The sequence below is a fragment of the Phoenix dactylifera genome, chromosome 16 (assembly GCF_051530095.1).
Source record: "Phoenix dactylifera cultivar Ajwa chromosome 16, Ajwa_hap1_PhDact_Kaust_v1.1, whole genome shotgun sequence".
NCBI lineage: Eukaryota > Viridiplantae > Streptophyta > Magnoliopsida > Arecales > Arecaceae > Phoenix > Phoenix dactylifera.
This window is the reverse complement of record NC_143205.1, coordinates 15,718,746-15,741,595: the sequence shown is the minus strand read 5'-3', so window position 1 is coordinate 15,741,595 and position 22,850 is coordinate 15,718,746. Positions and strand designations below refer to the sequence as shown.

The window sequence follows — 22,850 nt, the reverse complement described above, 5'->3', positions numbered from 1 at the left end:
ATACAGCAACCTTTTCTTTTAACTACAAAATCATGTTCCAATCTGTCGATTTTGGGCGAATCATGATCTTTCATGAGATTGCCATTAAGGTTTACAGTTGCTTGCTTAGTACCAATCAATTTAAAAAGATAAAATAATAACTTACTAAAAAACACTTCATGCTGCCTTAAACGCATGCAGCCTGACACCTACACACTTTCAAAATCTTCCCAAAACTTATAAACATCGAAACTAAATCCTGTAAACATATTTATGGGCTTAATTTATCAGCAAAGAGCAAAATATAGTCAAACGAGCCCGAGCCCGAGCCCAATATGAGGCTCGTTTACACTCAAGCCCGAGCCCGAGCAGCTCACGAGCCCAAACGAGCTCTAGTCTTTCACTGAAAAATCTTATTTCAGCACCATAATTCATAAAAATCTAATAACATAGAGAAAAATAGCTTGTTATCGAGCCCGAGCCTGAGCTCGAGCCCGATTACAAGCCCGAGCTCGGGCTCGTTCTAAAGCTCGTAATTGAAACGAGCTTTACGAGCTCAAGCCCGAGCCTTTGCTTTGCCAAGCAAACCCGAGCTCGAGCCCAAAATAGTGCTCGTTACCGAGCCCGAGCCCGAGCCTGAGCTTCTGTGAAACGAGCCGAGCCGAGCTCTCCCAGGCTCGGGTTCGGCTCGGCTCGTTGACAGCCCTAAATGTGGCCCAACCCCCAGTTTCCGAAACCAAATCAACCACACAACACCTCTCTCACCGATCCAATTGTCATAAAGGTTGGAGCTTTATCAATCCAAACAGCCTAAATCATAGGCAAAGAGGCATCCAAAAAAAAAAATATTACAAATAGACCCCCTTCACCACAATTTCAGCAATTTCCCAAGCGATCTCCGATCCACCGGTGGTTCTAATAAGATCAAATTACTTCCTAATAGTTAAAATCGATGACTTCAAACGATGAACAAAGAACAAATTAAACCACGGACACGCAAGAAAATTATCTAAACCAAACCCCAGACCGGACAGTCTTATATTATCTGAGATAAATTTGGCAAGATTGCCGAAAATTTCATCTTTGTTTCTGTCAGTGAAAAGGGCGGGGATGGGATCGATCGATCGATCGTACCTGTCCACGTGATTGAGTGCTGGGCCAAAGAATCGAGTTGGTGTTCTCCACTTCATCCCCCCTATCTCCTTTCAGAGAAGGCAAACCCTAGAGATGATGGGATCGAGTACTTTCGTTTCTGAGTATAGTCTTGATGGGTCGAGTATTTAAAGATTATTATATTATATATCCTATTCGGCGAGGACAGCATGGTGGACTCCAACTGGGAGTGGGCTCTATGCGCTTTCCCTTCCGTTTTCTTTTCTCTGTCTGTTTTGATGTTTTCTTTTCCCTGGGACTGAATCAAGCGTTTCCGAGTACAAAAAATAGTATCAAACAAACCCCTAAGGACAGGAAGAAGATGAATTGAGTTGGAAGGATGAACTGACAGAAACAGAAGAGATTGCGTATTAGAAAGATGCAAAAAAAAAATGAATAAAAAATGCGAGAATAAATCTCTACATTGGCAAAATTACCTCTAATTAATTTTTTGATAAAATTTTAGTATTTTTTTTAAAAATAATTTAATAAAAATGTTATATAAATATCATTCCTTTTTTTCTTTCATTCATTAGGTACCAAATTAAGAAGAAAACTACTTTCATCCATCTCTTATATTCCACCAAACCTACGGAAGGATGGATGAAAGATCTATTCAGCTTCTCCCTCATCCATTCTTCTTTCAACCCATCCTTCATACCAAAAAAATAAATAAATAAATATATATATATATATATATATATATATATATATATATATATATATATATATTCTAAAAATAAAAAATTTACATGAGCATAAAGAAAAATGTGTGACCATGATTAGCATTGCCCTCTAGCATTTCCTTCCCCAGATATATTTTGGTCTGTCCCACCTTCAAAGAGGCAGAATTCACTCCTTGCTCTGGAGCAGAAGAGATTGCAAACGTGCCAGTATGCGACAACCTTTCCAACCTTCATAGGGGCAGAACTCAATTTCCAGGTCCCTAGCACAACCCCTGAGACTCCAACATTGAGATTTTAGATTTCCTGCAACCTAGTTGACAACTTTTCCAAAAAGATGCACCAGAGTAAGAGCAGTGAAACAGGGATGTAACCAGGCCGCTAACATGTTAGAGCAACTCAAGGCAAAAATAGCCCAGCGAGCATCACCAGCGGCAACACCTCTGAAACCTTTTTCCAATAATTTTTCCTATTGGAAAAAAGATCCATCATTTTCCCATCAAAATATGATCCACCATGGTATGTAAGAAAGCTCCATGACAGGTCAAACAAAGTTACACAACCAGCTTCTTGTTGGCATTAATCCTTTTTAAGCAGAACTTGATCTTGAGATGTACCATGCACAACAATATCAAAGCGCTTTCATTATACGCAAAATTGGGCACAAAAACCACCTGAAGAGCAACACATATTTGAACACATTTGCATCCAAATTGATAAAGTTGTATCCTTCAGATAAAAAGCTTTAAGTAGATACTTCCTTTCGGCATCAAATTAGTGATGACAGACATGCCTACAGTATTCTATCTTGCACAAAATAAAAGTTAAACATTTTGTGATTCCCACCCCTCAGTGCACATATCCTCCTTTGGTAATATAATAAGGGCCAATAGTTACATGCCAACATGGATGGAAGGCCATAATGCACACTTGCTCAGGAAACTTCAGAATCTACTTAACTTCCCTGAACATTCTACAAATGGCTGTTCGAACATCCATTATTGGAAGCCACAGCACCTGAGTACCCACCAAACCAAGCATCCAGTTTCTCTTCTGCTGCAATAAATCATTCATGATGCAAACAGGCACCAGTGAAAGCAGCACAAGACAGGCATGTAGGAAGGAAAACCAGAACAACTGCAGAGAAAATCTAGCCACGCCAGCTGTTCTGCCTCTTCACTTCAAATGCAGCTCCATCATTCAGCATATCCTGAGCATCAGTTTCCATTCCGAGCTTGGAGAGGGCAAGAGCTTGCAAATAGAACGCTGTGGGCCACTCAGGCATACACACCTGCGCTTGCATGGCATCCCGAAGGGCAAGCTCTGGTTGGCCATTCATCAGGTATGACAGAGCCCGTCTAGCAAAAACAGTAGCTGAAGGAACCGACATCATCACCACCAACTGCATTTTGCCAAACCAAAACAAATCTTAATCTATATGATAAAATAACAATGCTTCATGGTATGGAACAGTATCATTCAATGAGACAGACAAGGACCACATGATTTACAAGAATCCACTTCCCTGAACTGTCTACATGTTATAAAACATAATCTGCTTCCATCTAGGATATTTGAGAATTGTTACTTCTAAATGATTAGTATATGACAAGTAGCAAGTGGTGAATGTTCAAGTAACGGAAGAGGATTAACAATAAATGTCTCACTTCAGTCAAAACCAAGTAAAATAAATCGGATGACCAGAGTTGGGAATGCAGTCAGACATAAAAGTTAAGGTGTCCATGAGTTCCATTACCTGGTATCAGTTTTGACAAAAGGAATGGACAAATAAGCAACAATATGACAATAGAATTAAAGAACGACAGATACAACTTTGGAGTGGCTTGTGTTTGTTGAATACTTTGATATCCAATATTTATTGCAGAAACATCACAGTTCTACAATGATTAGAAAAGTCAATCTACGTATGTGATTATGTTAAAAAATTGGATGGAGTCAATCATAGGTAGAATGCTTAAGAGTTTAAGTCAATGTCATGGAAAAACTAGGAATGATAAAGTGACTTTATAAGGAATACTTTGTGAAGAAAGAGAGTTTTTCATCACGTTGCTTGGATCAAAGCATAAGCAGATTTTAAGATAGTTTCCATTTTGGTGGACTTCATCTGACAATTTAGTAGTTACATAGAATCCATAAAGTCAACCATAGAGAGAATAGAATTTGTACTCTAGGTTTGCAGTTTTTTGGTAGCTAGAGATGCTTTTAGCCAATTATATCAAGCATGGTATGCCGTACCAGCCCGAACCAAATGATACGGACATACCGTACTATACCAGTTCGGTACAAGTACCTGATATGAGTGGCGTACCAAGTGTTAGTACGCCAAAAAAATTTTATACCATACCGTACCGATACTGTGCTAGTGTGGCATCGGTACGACGGCGAACCTTGTTATCAAGTTTATTAGATACACAGTACATGCTTTTTATGCTTTTCCATTTGGTATGCTGGAAATAATCATTAGGAAAAGAAACTAATTTCTGCTTGATAAAGGTATGAACTTGTCACGACTCGAGACAAAGGGCAAATTACGGAAAACTTTGACCCTCATTACCAAAAAATACCGAACTTGAAAGTAGGGCTCAAATGGCCAATGATTTTTCTATTCAATAGCTTTTAAGATACAATTTTCCAATATATTCCAGTACTCAAAAGTCATTTTCAACGTATCTGGCTCAAAATTTTATATCTCATTTGGAATTTTGGATTTCTGAATACCCAATTTGACAAAGGTAATCTGTATCGCATTTGTATGCAAACACAGCAACAAACTGATTGAGTTAAAGGATCAAAGCAAACCCAATTCCCAAATTTTAAGGTACCTTTTACTTTTCATCTTCCCTTATTGAAATACGGCTTCAGTAACAAAAAACTGAATGGATCTTGTATGTACATGCACAAATATGCAACATGTATCTTAAAGGCAAATGAGGAAAAACCAAGGAGATGTTCTGTAATAACCAGACATCTTTTAAGGTAATTTTTATGAAACAATACAAGGACCTCAACATCGCAAGAATCCACATTTTTGGATAGCAAGCAAGGTCCAAGCACATTTTGAAATGCATCAAAGAGATGAGAATGTTAAGGAGCATAAACTAGGAAGAAGAGATTTAGAAGCAACATATTAGTAGTTAGAAACAGTGGTGGACAAGCAACTGCATGTTACCAGTATGCAAAACAGAGGACGTAACAGATTTGGAAAGGAAATGATAGAATATTCAACTGACAAGTTAGTGAAGGGGAGGAAAAATTGGATGACACATAGAAGAGGTCTAGGAAAGGATCTGAATGCAGCTAGCATCCACCGTCCAATTAGTTTCTAAAAGCTTATAATGCTAGTTAGCAGTCTTCATTAAAATAATATGTATTATTTAACATCTTCTCATTTTTCTATGCTTTCAGCTTTCGTTGAGAAAATCATATCTTTCCTGTCTACCATATTGTTCTTATCTAATATCAAGGCCTGATCCAAATTTTGCAAGCTTCAAAGTATTAATTTTGAAAAAATGCTCTGGGTGCCAGTTTATGCGGGCATGCTGGGCCCACTATAGCTCGTGTGGCAACTTAACGGCAACCACCCCCAATGTATGGCACACTAAGTCCGGCTGGTGATACCAACTTTTCCCTGCCACATGACAGCATGAACTTTGTGTGTGCACATAGCCAGCTAAGCATAGCATTAGTCGAGCAAAGATCTATGGATATGATTGACAAAAAAATAGGAGGTTTGTAAAGTTTATCTATCCAAAACAGAATACAATGAACAGTTCAAAGTGATACAATTCCAGGAGATAAGAGAAACACGAGAATGTTAAGAAATATACCTTGGAATAATACTCGATTGCACTTTTAAAATCCTTGTCTCTAAATGCAATATCACCAAATTTCTTTGTATTCAACATCTCTTGCACTTGTTGGGTCCATTCTTGAAAGGAAAGCTTCATTCACAACACCGAGCAGAACATGTATAATGTAAGATTACCAAGACCTAATAACTTCCAATTTCTAAGTTAATTACCAGTGAAATAGCACAAAAAATTGTAATAGGAAAATGTTCTAGCATTGTCAACCAAAAAAAAAAATGTCAACTTCAGAAAGAAAGCTTCATCATTAAAAGACAGAGCACAACCATGAAGAATGCAGCCTTCTGAATGCATGCAAACATTATATGAGAGAGAAGCACCTGATCATGTGAATTTTTTAGATCAACAGCTACAACAGATGGTTCAACAAACTTAAAAAAGCTCACATTCTTTATCATGTTGCTTATTATAAGCACTAACAAGAACTTGCAAGGTGCAGTTGCTATTTCAATTTTACTTCTATCATGAGCTTAACTCCAGGAAACACATTTACCAATTGAGTCTCGACTAATAAACTAAAGTGAGTGCATTAGTGAAACTGATTTTAGCCGGCTTCCCAAAGTGTGTGGGGAAAATGAGCAAAGACAGATGGGAAAGTGAGAAACATCATCTGTCATAAAAATTGAAGAGATATTAACCGGAAACCACTGCAGATTGGTTTCTTGACACTTAGTCGTTTTCCTGAGCTTTCACAAGCATTTCCCACAAGTTTTATACATGATTAGTGAAACCATTTCCCATTTCCCACCTTCAAGACATTTTCAAAATATGTTTTCTAGTTCCATTTATAACCTTCAACATCTGTTTCCAGTTGCGACAACTGATTCATGAGTATCGATTTATTAAATTCAAAATCCAAAACAAGATTCAATTTACCTCGTTTTCTGCACCTTCTTCATCTTTATAACCTGTTTTAAGCAATATATCATGTACAGCAGTTAGGTCCATCCTTGCGCAAGCCTTTCCAAGTGGAGAGAGCATCGTCGGCAGTACCGCTGGTGTTTTAGTCAGGCCCATTAGAATATGTGATGCCACCTATTTTACCCACGAAAAGAGCATAGGAAAGTTACTATAAGAAAATGGAATGCTGCAAATAGCAATAAGTATTTTAATTGAAGAAATCATCAATTTGAGTACCTCTTTCTGTGTTTGAAGGGGTGCTACAGCAGAAAGAAGAAATTTGGAATTGGGTCGATCCCTAGCCTCAAACTGTAGGCATTTTGAAGCTAGTTCAACAAGCTGGGTAGCATCTTCATTAGCATACTGCCCCTCCAGAGATGAATCCATTACCAATAACATGTTCTTCCCTCTTATTAGATCTAATGCCTAGGAGGCATCATTGAAGAACTTTAGGACAAATAAAAAGATAAGAAAAGACCATTAAACTGAAATATTTCTGAGCATTATACGCACAAAATAAGTGTACATAGATGACGATTGGTGTAGGCAATGAAAAAAATGCTATTAGAATCAAACCAAGAATATTAATTGTCACTAGATCACATGTGAAAACTTCCTCTGGAAAAATTTTAGCCCCTACATTACACATACGAGCTATGCCACACATGGACAACACATATGAAGCAGCTGATTATGAAAATAAACAAGGCTGTCTAAACAAGATTTTGAGAGAAAAAACAAAATACTGAATCTTTCAGGACCAAACAATTGAGGATTACGTCTAGACCATCACCCAGGCTCTTTTCTTTTCCCTGAGCAAAGCTAAGTTCAAGTTAGATCCAAAAGCAACTGACTTTACCTTCGGTCATGTGTTTCTCAAGACTCCCACTAAGAAATCCATGAGCTCTGAGTTTGTATTCTCTTTTTATATTATAATGTTCAAATGAGAACCAGTACCCGTACATGGTAAGATCACCTAGCTCTGATAGCCTCTCAACACAAACTCTATATTTTGACTTTGAAAGAATTTCAGCGTCCACGTCACTAGGCAAACCAAGAGATATTCCATATGAAGATAGAGAAAATCTTTTTAAAATCTTTATAAAGTTTATTAAACAACTCAAATACCTACCATCTTTCCTCATATTTTTTATAAAATTTATCTTCTAACTAGCAATTCAAGGTAGATTTAATGAGTTTATGTTCATATTTGTGTTCATGTTTATATGTGTTTTGTCATCCATGCGACATCTTTGGAGACATAGGCCTTTTATGTGTTTATTCATCTTTTGTGGCATGCACCTTAACATATTTCATCATCTATGTGACTAAATGACCATCTTTTGTCATCCATGTGACATCTTTGGAGACATAAGCCTTTTATGTGTTTATTCATCTTTGGGGCATGCACCTTAACATATTTCATCATCTATGTGACTAAATGACCATCTTTGTAAACAGAAGTGTTTAATCAACGAACATGTGCATTTAGTCTATTTGAACATGTTCTATTTTCAGTCCATATTTGGTGTCTAGTTTATATTATGAACAGCTTAAGTAGTTAGTGACACCATTTATGAATATGATGGTTTTTCATACATTTTTTATGAGCCAAAAATATATGCAGTGTCATAATTTGTTTATACAGGGCTATTGTATTAATTTGTTAATATTCAGGAATTTTTTTCACCTCCAGGCATCCAGCTGCCAAGGTATTCCACGTAGGCATTTCAAGAGGTCACCATCCAGGACCGCCTAAGCATTTCAACAACCTTGTATTCACAACTATCTCACTCCCCCAAACTTGCCTGCTTGACTGTCTTGCTAACCATGTTGCCTTGAGGCTTCTTTGAATTGAATAAAGTGAAAGAAGGTTTCTATATCCCGAAGGCCGATGACACTTGAGGGCTTAGACCACAGGAACTCATCTTTTTTTAGCTTAAAGATAGGCCTTCTCGCTCGAGCCACTTCCTCAATCAATCTGTCGTAAGGGCTGTAACTGGTATGCTGCTCATAAAGACTGTCATAACGACTTTCACTGTACCTGGCATGGTATCCCCGCCTGCCTGCGCTCGAACCGTCTAACCAGCTGACAGCTTGTTCCACTCATTAACAGTTATTATAATCATGAACTTTATATTTTGATATACTACTTGAGAAACCTCTAGAAATTGTAATTACCCAATGATCTTTTATAAACTTATCATCTATTGGCCATAAATATTTTCTTTGTATTTTTAAATTGATTTCAATTTAACCCCCTACTATCCCCTGGACAAGCTGGCATACTAGTAGAGACCATAGTAGCTTGACATTGGCAGATAAGTTATTTATAAGATATGATATTTTAAAAGATTAACAAATAACATTTAAATGAGATCTTTTTAGTGAGTAATTTTTACAATGACGGCATACGCAAACAGATGGCATGTCTGATGGAATTGCAGATACACTACATCCAAAAAAATAATGAGAAATATCAGCAGACAACCAGGAAAACTTGCTGTACAAAAGATTAACGTACGTGACTTGGAGGGATATGTTTCCCGCTCAAAAGATCCAGCAAAACTGTTCCATAACTGTATATCACACTCTCTGGAATGACCCTGCCTGCAGAAATACAGAAACAAAGATTAAATTTACGGGCGATAAATTGACGAACACTAAAACTATTACTGATTTATGGCATGATGCATAAAATATGAACCTTAACTGAGGCAGGGAAACCAACATAAACAGCAGAATCTTTGACAGAAGACTACAGACGAAATCCAAATCCGCACCTTGTTTAATATGTGAATAACTATTAAAAACTTATGTACAACTACATGAGAGGATCCTTGGAATTAAACAATTCCATAAAGAAGCAATATAAGCTGTGGAGAAGTGGATGCAACATCGCAAACAGAAAAAGGAGGACAGGATGATGTTCGAGGATGTCTTAATTGCGCGTGATAAACTATAGAACTTAGACAGGATTTAAAAGTAATACACAGTCAACTACATGAAAATTAAAGCAAGAAGGACTTATCAACTGACTGACCAGTTCGCAAGAATTCCGGTGGAGTGTACGCTAGGTTAGTGCTGTAACTTTTTCCATCCCGGCTATTCTTCATGAGACCAAAGCTAGATAAGCGAGGGTCACCATCCTGAAGCAAGTAAACATAAATTTAAAGATTAAAATTCGAATAAAGTAAACAAAACAAAGAAAAGGCAATTTTCAGGAAAAGAATAACTAAAAGAAAAAACAGTTAATCATTAATCCAGCATATACTTTCTCAGCCTTGTCAGGAAAGTAACTTCTACATAGAACCGAAAAACCAGTTTTCAGAGCAGACCAGGGGCATTTGAAGCCTCAATGTAATTTCATTTACACAAGCAAAACTATCCTAGTCATAATGTTCTACAAAAAGATTAAAATAAAGATCAGAGAAACTTTAACAGAGCATCCAACAGATCAGGAACTATACATATGTGAATTTACTAATAAAAACATTGTAAAGTGCAGCAACTTGAATAAGCTGGTAGGGTCAAAGAAATACCCCATTTAGGACTCAAACAGAAGTCATATATTCCTTACAAGAAAATGACCATTAAAATATATGTGATCCTCTTTAAAATTAACAGACAAAGGTGTAGTTGTGAGCAAAACATTCCATTTGTACAACAGAAGACCAGGAGAAAGTACATTGCACTAACCAAAAGAGGTTTTATGTTTACATCGAAGCAAGAAAGATACTTGATTGTTGGCAAGAAATTTGAAAATTTAAAGATGTACGAATCCCACTAGCAAAAGTATTCAATGCTCCAGATGCCTTTTTCCATGTGTGCACTTTCTTCTTTGGCCTGTGTTTCAATTAATTACCTTCAGTAAGAAAGTTGCTGCAGTGGTAGACTTCTTTATCATGAAACTGAATTTGGTTTTCAGAAATCTTTGTAATTCTTTGTAGTTACATGATAAGCATTGTCTGAAAGATTTTCATGCGGAAAGTGACCCTTGGTGCAATCAGGTAAGCACATCACAGAGTAGGCATAATGCTAGTATGGTGAATGAAGTGTGCAATTTGAAATTGGAAAGACTTGTATTGTCTTCCTTCAATTTTCTTACAAAATCTAAAGAAGCAGCAACATACTCAACTAAAGATGTCATGCGATGCATGCCTAAGATAATCTTATGAGAATTCTTGGTTATGTTAGGAAAACACTAAAGTGTAAAGGAACGATAAGCAGCTGGGACTGTTGGAACAGCAACAGGACAAGGATTAGTCACTGGCCAACAATAAGTACATACAAATAATTCGGTCCTAGAAGCTCTTCATTAGGATCTAAAAGAATCATAGGAGCTACTTTGTAGGAGCCAAAAAAGAAAAGCTAAAGCACATCATATTAATTGACTACTGTTACAGCAAAATGTAAAATTTCATATGATGGAAAATCTTTGAAATTTACAAAAGTTTTAGGAACTCTAAAAAGAAAAGCCAAAGCACATCATATTAATTGACTACTGTTACAGCAAAATGTAAAATTTCACATGATGGAAAATCTTTGAAATTTACAAAAGTTTTAGGAACTGTAAAAAGAATGACGAAATGTTTCTTTTCTTATTTCCTTCTGTGTAAGGGATTGGGATTGTATTGACCAAGGAACCTTTTAGAGACCAATGGTTAGTATGCCATACCTTTTTCTTTAACTTTAACAGCTGTTTTTATCTTTTCACAGTCTCTTCTTTCTGATCCTTGTTAATTCGGCATCCTATTTTATCTTAATAACACTTTTGCATTCAATCTGTAATAGATCTGCTTCTAGAACTTAATGTTGATCATGTTTCCACCTCTAAATCTCTCTCCATCAGTCCTCATGCTCTGGCACACATTCGTATGTTACCTGCTAGCTTGCTTTTCCATATCCCCTAAGACCCCTTAAAACCTAATTTATACTAGATTCTTCCAAATTTCTGAAAATTAGGTTCTAACTGTTTTAACAGCAATTCCCGCAACTACCTACACATCTTAAATGCAAATTCCTAAACTGTAACCCCAACCTTGGAATCAACAATTATTGGGATCCAAAAGTCATGTGTTCATTGACTTTAGTAGCCATCATATATCCATTATCCATTATTGATTTGACTAGTTATATGTTGTGGTGCATAATGTAGGCAGTTAGAAAACAATATATGCAGAAAACAAGTGTGGCCAAAGTGAGAATATATTGAGATGGATGGATGGTAATATCATGAAAGATAAAATAAGAAATGAGGTCCTTAGTTAAAAAAAAATGGAGATAACATCAATAGAGGGCAAATTGAGAGATTAACAACTTAGATGGTTTAGACATGTATGAAATAGATCAAGATATGCACTAGTACAAAAGAGTGATTTCATACATGCAGAAGGAATGAGAAAGATAGAGATAAACCGAAAATTGCATGGGTGAAGTTGCAAGAAAGGATTTGATACCTCAACATCTTTCAGAAAGTATGACCCCAAACCAAGTAAAATAGAGAAAATGGATTTATGTAGCTGGCCCCAACTAGTTCGAGATTAAGGCTTAGTTGAGTTGAGATGAATTTATATAGCCTAAAAAAGTAAAACTATTTCATAAAGTAGCTAGTCATGTTTCATTGAGCCTCAAAAATGTTCAATGTTGCACGATCCACAAGCCATGTCTTTGGGACAAAAATGAAACAAAAGTGAGTGTGCATGGCGCCACTTAATAAAGCCCAAGTTTCCCACCTTGTTCACCTATGAACATCTAAAAATTCGGCTCATAGTGTTGTAGCTTGATAACCCCCCCCCCCCCCCCCCCCAAAAAAAAAAAAAAACCAAAAAAAAAGAAGAAAAAAAATCCCTAGCCTTAACATTCAAAATACTACTCATTGATGGTCTACCTCTTCATAAGAAAAGCATGCAACTTGGTCAGACAAGAAAAGCATGTAACTTGGTCGATCCTTATTTGAATGCAAAGAGAAGAAAAGTTGGGTCTATATAACTCTGTAGATTGAAAGTAGGAATTCAAGCTGTTAGGGAAAATAGTAATAGTTGCATGAATAAGTACGCAGAAACATGCAACTCAAGACATGTGTCAAACAGTTGAATGTCAACATGACTTATCGCTTCTTTCCTATCCATTGTTATTTGCACTATGTATCAAATAAAAGAATATGACTGCAATTATCCATATACTCCAAGACATGAATACTTAATGCAAATTGCAGCATTTTAAGCAAGCCTAAGCTAGGGCTTGGAAGTTGAAGGACTTACACGCAAGGCAGTTCACAGAAAATGTATCTCAAAGAAAATAAAATATCAAACAAAACTTTAATTAAAGAAATATTGAATTTTTCATACCTCATCAAAAAGAACTCTATATGCATTTAAATCATGATAAATTTTCCGATTTTCAGTATTACAATGATCAAGTGCTTGTGCAATGTAGTATGCAACTCTAACTCGCATATCCCATGGTAGTGGCTGCTTATCCCCTAAAAAGAAGAGAAAAAAAGCATCAATAAACCATGAAAATATAATAGTTTGCTAATAGCAATAACTGAAAATTATTCAACTAAATTATGCTAAAAAAATAAATTAATGAGCAACACTCTTTCAGGGAGCAGTTCCAGTCTGTTTGCATGTATATAGAGTATAGAGTATAGAGTATAGACCATCTCACATGATTATCCCTCATTACAGCCTATACTAATGCCATCATCAACCTTCCTCTAATTTACCAGTTTCCAACTGAAAAGAACTAGTTTACCAAACTTCTACCAACCCAAACCTCATCTCCACTATGTTGATCTTATGTCCATAACAATTGCTTAATATTCTTATTTGTATGACAAAGTTGGTGTTGTGTTTCCCTTATAGAACATAAACCCTATTCTACTAGTTACACCAAATATCTACCTCATCATGCTCATCTCAACCATACTCATCCCCTGGGACTTACCCATTACATTGCTCAATATTTTTACTGATACAACAAAGTCAAGCTTGCATTGCCCTTCCGAAAGAATCCCATAAAACCAAATGGTTTGCGTTGATTGTCTTACACTTCAAAGGTGCATTTCAACTTCATCTTTTACTCCAATCCTACCTAAGAGATCCTCAATATTCATTTTTCTTTATGATAGTTCCCCAGATAGTGAAAGCAATTTCTTTGAGAAATCTTTTGTTCCTCACTTCTAACTACATTGATAATCCTCCTAATTTCCAACTAAAATTGCAAACCATGTACCTCTTTCACACAGCTCCTTTGGCAGTTACTTCCACACTTCCAATTGAGTGCCTGTTTCTTCCTTCCCTATCCTTATCAACAGGCAATTGTATATACTATAAAATGACAAGTGATGTGTGCAGTCATGGGGTTGCATGAGTGTGGCTGAACATGCTGACATAGCCACCCCAGGGGCAGCCGCCTGCAATTAGCAGGCCATCCCATTCACACAGGGTCAAGCCCACATGTAAAGGCCCAACGTAAAACCTCATCTGCAGGCATGTCTTTTTCCTAATAAAATTCAGGTAGAAATCCTGTCTTGTATGGTAATAGTCAATGTATTTTAAAATGAGTAAATAGGGAGAAGCTTAAAACTTAACTACTAGTGAAAGCGAACTGCCACCAAGAAATATTCAATCTAGCAGTTACATGTTTACTTATCATTGCTTCACGAAGATGATTTGATGAACGGTATTAAATTTATTGAACTTACATTTCTTTCATAACACCTGCCAGATGTGTCTTATAGGAAATCTATCAAAAACTTCTTAAAAATTCCATGTTTATGTCCTTCCTCTTTGCTTAAATTTTACATTTCATTCCTACAGAGGAAAAATGGCCAATGGTTAAACATCTTGGAGTCAAGCCAAATTATTCCTCTTAATATTTATTTTATGTTATTCCACTTCACGGCCTCTTCGTGGCTGCATGCTATGACACTCAAGTGAAGCCGCAATGATTTGCAAGACCATGTATACCTACTTTCCTTTTACTATGTATAGCCTTCCATTTCATCATCAAATCATTGCTTCCATCACTTCTATTTATGGATCTCTTCTACTTCAACAAAGCTACCAATGTCGTCACACATTGTCTATTGCAAGGTATTGCAAGACTTGGTCCCATCTACCTATGATCTCATTTTTCCAAGAAAGTACAAACCCATCTTCCTGCTTTATCTTTGACCAAAAAGGCCCCAAATGGTAAGGAAAAAGTTTACCCATAAAAACAGTTCAAAGTAAAAACAAGAAAGAGGAAAGCCGAATGCTATTCAAAAGAAAGCTATGGCACCATACAGTGGAAAAGATGCTTGGAGAGTGTATCATTTGGCATGAACTCCGCCACGAGAAGCCGCTCATCTCCCTCGGCACAGCATCCAATCAGGTTCACCAGCCTCTTGTGCCTCACCTTCCCAACCCCGGCCGCCTCCGCCTAAGAGAAAAACCCAAAAAGACATTAAAAAAAAAGCCCGCAATAAAATCCAGAAAACAGAAGCAAACACAAAGGAAAGAAGATATAGAGCTTGAGATCGGACCACGAACTGCTGGGCATCGGGCCAGGACTGCTTGGAGAAGCGCTTGACTGCGACGAGGCGGCCGCCGTCGAGCTTTCCACGGTAAACGACGTTGGGAGCCTTCTCGCCGCTCTCCGAGACGATCATCTCGGGGCTGAAGCCCTTGGTCGCCGCCCGGAGGTCCGCCAGCCCGTACTCCTTGAACGCCGGCACCTCATCCTGCAAGCCCCCGTCCCCATTCGCTTCCGATTGCCGAAAACCCCACAAAAATCAGCAAAATAATCCCAAAAAAAAGAGAGAAAAAAGAGGGAAGGGACGGAGGAGGGTACGTAGATCTGGCTTGTCAACCCCGATGGAGTCGCTGTCGGGGGAGTGGACGTTGGAGGTCTTGGAGTGGAGGCAGCCCATCGCGGCCGAAACCCTAGAATCCCATCCGCTTCACAGCGGCGGCGGCGGCGGTGGCGGCGGTGGGCGGAGGAAACGAGAGCAAACGCAGTGGAGAAGACTGAGAGTGTGAGTGTGTCCAATAAGAGAGAGAAAGAGAGAGAAAGCGCGAGAGCGAGAGAGAGCTGACGCTAATGAGGCGGGGCTGTGTCCGTACGGACACAAAAAGAAGACGAGATGCCAGAGTAAGTGGTTTCATATCTGCAGATACGCTGCATAAATCTTTTTATGCGTACAGCCATTTTTAACAAAATGGCTTCAATAATGTCAGAACGGCCACCGACACTTAGTTTCTAAAAGAATTTATTTAGGTTTTAATTTCATAAATATACTTTCTTTTATAATTACAAATATAATCTATTTTGGCTAGTGCATGAATTTTTTTTATTTTTTTTACCTTCTTAAATTCTCTAGAATTGAACTAAATTACAATAATGAAAAACAAAAATGTATTAAAGCAAACTAAGCAATGCCTCCCCGGAGTTTACTTCATAATAGTTCATATATCAAAATCAATAGTTGTTATTGAGTTTTAGATGTTAAATTTTATTTTAAATTTTAAGTAATTGTAATAGCTTAGGAAATAGATGTTTTAATATATGAATTATAATATAATTTAATTAGTAAAGGTATGTGAAATGTACATGATTTATTCATGAGAGAAGTATATTCACAAGCATATTTTGTCTAAAAGTTTTTGTATTTTTTTTTCATCCTTATGCTTACTTTAGATTGGATAGGAGGAAGTTATTCGTTAAAAGAATGATAAATAGAGAAAGAAACACAATGCATGATTTTATATCAAGGATCTGGTCCTATTTTTATTTTTATTTTTATTGATACAAAGGAGGGCATGATACTAATTAAATGAATATAATGACAAGAGAGGTTGATAACTACCATTCAAAGGAAGAAAAAAAAACTGTTGTATAATTAATAGTGATTAAAACCAGAAGAGAAGAATTGTTATCAAAGGAATTGGCATAATGGGATCATTTTTTACTTGTCCGCTGCCCTTCGCTTCCCAAATGGGTGAAACGGAGGGCGGATCTGACAGTCGCATAGAAATTTGTATGCAGTGGGTGAGGAGTTTGGGAATCCTAGGAGGAGGAACGTCACATGATGAGGGGATGATGGAACACGTGAAGGGGGAGGGGGAAGGCTGCTTCGTGAAAAGTGCGCTTTTAATGGCTGCCCACAGCTTTTGGAAAGCCCCCTCCCCTTCTCTTCAAAAAAAAAAAAAAAAAAAAAAAATATAGGGTTTGATATCTTTGCACATTGACTCTTAGGGCTCGTTTGGTTCGCGGAAAGTATTTTCCCTTCTAGGAATATGATTTTTGGGAATTAGATTCCTAAGAAAAGAATACCTAGGAAAAGTGAATACACCAAGCACCGGCCACGGTGGTAGCACAGTAATACCATGATCTTATTTTTAATCAAATAGTTCTGAATTTGAAATGTACGGACGTCGATTAAATTATAAACATCGGATACCCTTTGCTCGGATACGAGGTCTGGAAGGGCGTATTGGTCTGCTGGTAACCTCGGTGGTGCCGGATGTGACGTACTCACACAGAGAGTTCGTGCCGGAGCCCAGAGGGATAACCGAGCCGGGTCCATGGATGAGGAGGATATGAGTAAAATCGGTTGGGGTGCCCAACATACAGTCATTTCTACCCGCATCGAACATTTTTCTGGTGGGATGGGGGCCCAGTGAGGTCTGCTACGCAGGGGTGGGCTTGTTTCTTTCTCCCCCTTTCCCATTTGCTTTAGCAATATATATATATATATATATATATATATATATATATATATATATATATATATATATATATATATATAAAGCACTGTTGCCAATATTTTCACAAATAACTTGTCCAGGTCTATGATCATCTGATTAGAGTTGGGTAAGGGCAGGTTGGCATGATCATCATATGGTTCGGGTTAGGTCAAGTCAGGTTGGCATGATGGTCATCTGGTTTGAGTTGGGTTAGGTCAGGATGGCATGATTCTTAACTAGGTTCATCTCGAATAAGTATGCGTATAGCTTTTTTTTTTGGCAAGAGCAAACTTTGCAGACTAGTTTAGATTGACACTACTAGACTTGTGTTAGATAAATAATCTAGTTGGGTTTAGAACTAAGAATAGACCGTGGATGATAATTCGATGTATTTTGGCCATACTAGGCCCAAGTATAGGGCATGTTGAAGCTAGATGTGTTATGCGCATGCTCGATAAGCAGCTACACTTTTTATATGGTCATTCTATCCATTGTTAATTATTGTAATGTAATTGGATTATAGGATTGTGACAGTATCTACAAATCCTTACATAGATAAGACTTACTATCTTAGATCTTACTTTCCTTGATGGGTAGCCAAACATGGCCTGTGGGTGCACTTGGTTTGCGTGCGGAATCGGATTCGGAAATGGAATTGGAAGGATTGGAATATGAATCAAAATGACTATATTTCCAAATCCATTTGGTTCGTGACTAGAATCCAAAACAAAATTGAAATGAAATTTGAGTACTAGAAGAAAGTTGGGATTGGATTTTGAGGAATTAAGGCATTCTTATTCTCCTTGGAAATCGGAATCAGAATGGAACTTTCTCTAACTAAACGTTTAGACTGGGACTTACTTATTCTCATTTTTATTTCACAGTCCAACTCTTGTCAACCAAATGTATCCTAAAATTCTAATTTATTGTCAAGATTTGGGTTGAAAAACTAGAGAATTGTAAACAAAAATATTGCTAAAACTTTTAACACATAATAATGAGGATATTATCATATTAGCTCATATACTAAAATTGATGCGAGCGATTATTTTACATATTCATCTTAGCATGTATTGACGAAAGACTTGCTAAGAAAAATATAACAAGCTAATAAAATAAATCCTTGCCAACTTATACCACTCTGGATAACAGATGACATGATTTTTCATACATTCCAAATAGATGTGTGACTACCATCAACAAATCAAGGATGTGTGGTAGTACATCAATGATGTGCAATTTTCATTGATGGGGTTTGTTTACACCACATCCCAACTTATACCGGAGACCGAAAGGCCAATTAGATATATAGTGGTCGCATAGCAGTGCTAGAAACTAGATGATAATAATAAGAGGACTCCACCCTCCGTGATGAGAGTAGGCTAACCGTCAAGGTATGATATAACAGGATGAGCATAGAGACCATTAACTAGAATCATATCGAATAGAACTATTTCTATCATACCCCAAATAAGGACATGAAGATTGGCTAAGATGATGCCATATGGCCAAACTTGAGAAACATCAAGTGATGGTAAAAGATAAGAAAATGACCAAGCATGTAGACCAATCAATTGAGGTATAAGTTAAGTTCCAAAGATAAGTTGTGAAATGTAGGCTGAATGTGAATATAATCTATATGGGAGGCTAAGTGTTAAATGGGAGGGCAATTATATTCTATGTCATTAACATGATATAAGATAAAGAATTGAGAGCGATACTAGAGATGGTTACCAAAAAAAAACTAAAACATCGAAAGACGAGACTAATGATTTAGTATACTAAAATTGCCTGCAGCAACCATCAAGACGAAATGGTTGAAGTGGTAGAAACCGGCAACTACAAGTGTGAATACTAGAGGAAGACAACTGTCCAACAATTAAAAGAAGATGCATAAATACTAAGTTGTAAATTTGAAAAGAGAGTGTTTACCGATCAATAATCGGTATTTTCTGTTTTATCTTTCATCTATCTTTGGCTATCTTTATTTATGCTCTTGTTTTCTCCTAGAGGAAAATGGAAGGGACCATGATATCATTACCGGGGAGGTTCAGAGCCTCCACTCAGGGGTCAACTTGGATCTAAAAAAAGAAAGTCAAGGCTTTGATCTAAGATCCCTGGGTTTGGCTTAAAGAGAGAAAGAGGAAGAAGAAAGAGAGTTTCAGTCTACATTTTGATCTAATCCTGATCATGATCCCGGTCTGGATGGTTCGGGTCGACCATTAGGGTAAAGATCTAGATCTAATCAGATTGTTGGCTTGATCTAAAAAGATATGATCGCAACAGGAGATTTTATATATATATATATATATATATATATATAATAATAATAATAATAATAATAATAAATGAGGAAAAATAGAGAGAAATAGGAAGAAATTAGAAGATGATGATGATGATGAAACGAAGAAAAGGAAGAGAGAAATGAGGAGAGAAGAGGTCGGAACTCGGTGGGCAGTCGATGGCCTGGCGGTAAATTGGCCAGCAGCTCGCGGTGGCGCAGCCTAAGGCACAGTGGCGTGAATTGTGGTGCAGTGGCACAACCAGAGACAAAGTGCCATAGTAGTTCAGCCATGCAAAAAGAAACAGAGGAAGAGGAAAAGAGGCAGAGGCCCTACCTGCCTTAGGTGGCAGTTTCTTTGGCCAAGGAGGAAGCAAGAGGAGGACTCACCGGGGTGTGGCGAAGGAAGAGGATCTCATGACAATGGCATCTTCGAACAGAAAGAGATGGATCTCAGAAAGCAGGGCAACCAAAAATCTAGAGAGAAAGAAGAGAATTCGAGGGTGGTGAAGCTCAATTGTGGCGGCACGTCGGTTGCCGGAGGTGAGGAAGAAGAAGGGAGGGAGCTCAGTGGTGATAAATCGTCGGAAAAGAGAGATTTAAAGATTTTTGGATGGAGGATAAGCTTGGTGTCATTGCACTTGCCCACGATCCTGGTGGCGGTTGTCTGTGACCCAACGACTGACAACCATTCGAACGACCGTGAAGTCGTAACCGATGACTCCGCAGACTTATCCTCTCAACGGCCGGCAGATCAGGTAGGAAAACGTGGTTCCTCTATTCCGATCCCTTTTTCTTTTTTGAATTTTCAAATTAAAGTTGGTAGGTGCTACTGACTTCAATTCCGGATGTTGCTGACTTCAATTCCGGATGGGCCCTTATGGGCCTGTTCTCACAATTACTACTTTCTTTCTCAAGAAGGCAGCATCAAGTCCTCAAAGGTCAAGGTAGCGCAACTTTCTATATTTATCATTTCTTTTTTGAACACCAATGGTATGCTTGTGTATCTATCCAACCTAGCCATTGGTTGTTTAATGAGGTCACACTCTCATTAAATTTGCAAATTTTTGATATACTCAGTCTATTTATCATATAGTTATATAAATATATGGGCACCCGACATGGAGAATCAAAGTGAAAATGTCAAGTACGCGCCTATAATGATTAAGTATCGATATCAAAGGGAGAAGCAAAGTCTAACTTAAACCTAGAAGATTCATTAGAGGTGTGACCACAGAAGATTTGAAATATAATATGTTTTAAATGAAAGAGTAGCATGACAAGTATGCATCTACAATTGTTAATTGGGGTAGGTAGCATGTATAATATATGTGATTTGATAAGGATAAACAAACATATCCTTGACATCTTTATTCAGGAGATATTACAACGGCTACAATGATGGTGTGGATTATGGAGATACCTAGATTTTAAGCTTCATAATCTAAATTAGATATACTAGTATTTAACACATACGACATATGTGCCGAATAAGAAGGTATGCAAAAGTTAAAAAAAACCTTGATGAAGTTGAACTTGGTGATAATAGTTTATTTACATTCTCAAGGGATTGCACATGCACTCATATATAATTTGTTTCTCCTATAGAGACAAATACAAACATCGTCACATGCACACGCACTCATACACATGCATATAAATAGATACCCACATCCATAGATTGGAGATATATATAGGCTGATGGAGATTAATCATATGGTGGTGTCATTTGTATGATTTTGGATTGCCAATCAATTGACGAGCTCTTTTTTTAAAGAGAGAGGAGACAAAACAGTGGTCTCTTCTATCCCCCTCCTTCAATTAGATTGAGGCCTGCAAATTAAGAGGTTAAGTTGAGACCATGGACTTGGTTTTGGTGCGACCTTGTCCAGATCCAATAATGCAATCCTCTCAAAGTTTAGGCCCAGGCCAATCCGGTTGCTAATCGGATCGAGACACTTTTGGGCCGGTGAAAATAAAAATACCTATCGGGTTAACGTGCTAAGGGTGCGTCCAGTTACGACCAATATGTTTAGGTCCAAGTCAGAGTTATTAATCAAAATTGTTTCTTGATGTGGAGTACATCAACAACATGTGCTGGGATTGGAACTGTTCGAGTATTTCACAAGGATGTAGGCATAGGGTTGCAAATGGGTTGGTTTTGCTCGAAGTCGGGCATCACTGGAACCGACCTGAGTTGGATTTGGTTCTAAGGTTTAGAACAACATTGGTCTCGTGTATGTAGATTGGGTTACATCTACTTTGGGATTGCAACTTAATTTTAGAGCTCGTTTGGTTCACGGAAAAAGAATGCAGAAAAATATGGTGAACGAAAAAGTAAAAAGATACCCCTTGTTTGGTTGGAGTTTTCAAAGAAGAGAGACGGAAAAGTTGTATTCTCGTGGGAATATGATTTTTAGGTTTCACGGGAAAGTCTTTCCCATGAGAAAGACGGAAAAATTACTTTTTCGTGAGTCGGAAATCAAAATATTTCTTATTTTTTTCCAAAAAGACCCTTCAGCTATCCTTATTTGATCCAAAGCATTAAGGACCTAATTTTTATTAAGGATATAATAGGAATTACACATAACTTTTCCAGGAAAGTGGATGGTCGACCAAACATAAGCACTCTTAAAATCTATTACTTTTCTATAGTCAATTATATTCTTATAAGAAAAAATGCTTCTCGTAAACCAAACGAGCCCTTAAAGGTAGATCCGTATTTTTTTAAATATTTTTTTTAGAGATCAAAGTAAGTCCATTTGGATTTTGATGGAGTTAGCGCCTAATTTTGCGAGATCCATACTCCATACCAAGCCCATATGGAAATTAATCCTTAATTTGGGACCCATAGGTATATTGGGTCCAAGTGAGGTCAGACACATGGTAATATCAGATCTTGTTCCATGTATTGGCCTCATCCCCTTCCCCTTGATGGTTGCACCTTTCATGAGTCCCTCGTCGACCTAGTTTAATGGGCTATTGTGTATCCAGACCAGTCAAAACTTGATTTTGTCCCAACCTAAACCTAAATTTCGAACCTATCGACTATCTTTGATTTTCAAACCCATTCCTATCTCCAAAAGATTCGAGCTTGGGTCTACAAATGGAGTCAATTAGCCCGCCGCCCCGGTACATCGAATTGGCTCGAGTTTAGATAGGTACTAATATTAGTTCAATGACCCCTAAACAACCTGCTAGCTCCAGGTCCAGTAATATCTTGATGCAACCT

The 22,850-nt window shown here is 37.5% G+C and overlaps 1 protein-coding gene across 1 annotated transcript; it reads right to left on the bottom strand.

The window, feature by feature from the left end:
- Positions 1 to 2,527: 2,527 nt before the first annotated feature.
- LOC103706386 (serine/threonine-protein kinase BSK2-like) lies at positions 2,528 to 15,731 on the bottom strand. The gene is made up of 10 exons (XM_008790461.6): positions 15,443 to 15,731; positions 15,135 to 15,355; positions 14,896 to 15,031; positions 12,952 to 13,085; positions 9,645 to 9,750; positions 9,126 to 9,211; positions 6,839 to 7,027; positions 6,578 to 6,736; positions 5,663 to 5,776; positions 2,528 to 3,216 (listed from the first exon to the last, which is right to left on the bottom strand). Exons 1-10 carry the CDS (start codon positions 15,519 to 15,521, stop codon positions 2,965 to 2,967), a joined length of 1,476 nt encoding a protein of 491 aa, XP_008788683.3. The 5' UTR covers positions 15,522 to 15,731; the 3' UTR covers positions 2,528 to 2,964.
- Between the last annotated feature and the right edge of the window lie 7,119 nt (positions 15,732 to 22,850).

Excerpts from the sequence above, each read along its gene's own strand:
- LOC103706386 (XM_008790461.6), bottom strand. The coding sequence starts at position 15,521 with ATGGGCTGCCTCCACTCCAAGACCTCCAACGTCCACTCCCCCGACAGC. Across the intron at positions 9,212-9,644 it reads ACCGGAATTCTTGCGAACTG|GCAGGGTCATTCCAGAGAGT; the intron begins GTCAGTCAGTTG and ends GTATTTCTGCAG. Across the intron at positions 7,028-9,125 it reads AACATATCCCTCCAAGTCAC|GCATTAGATCTAATAAGAGG; the intron begins GTACGTTAATCT and ends GATGCCTCCTAG.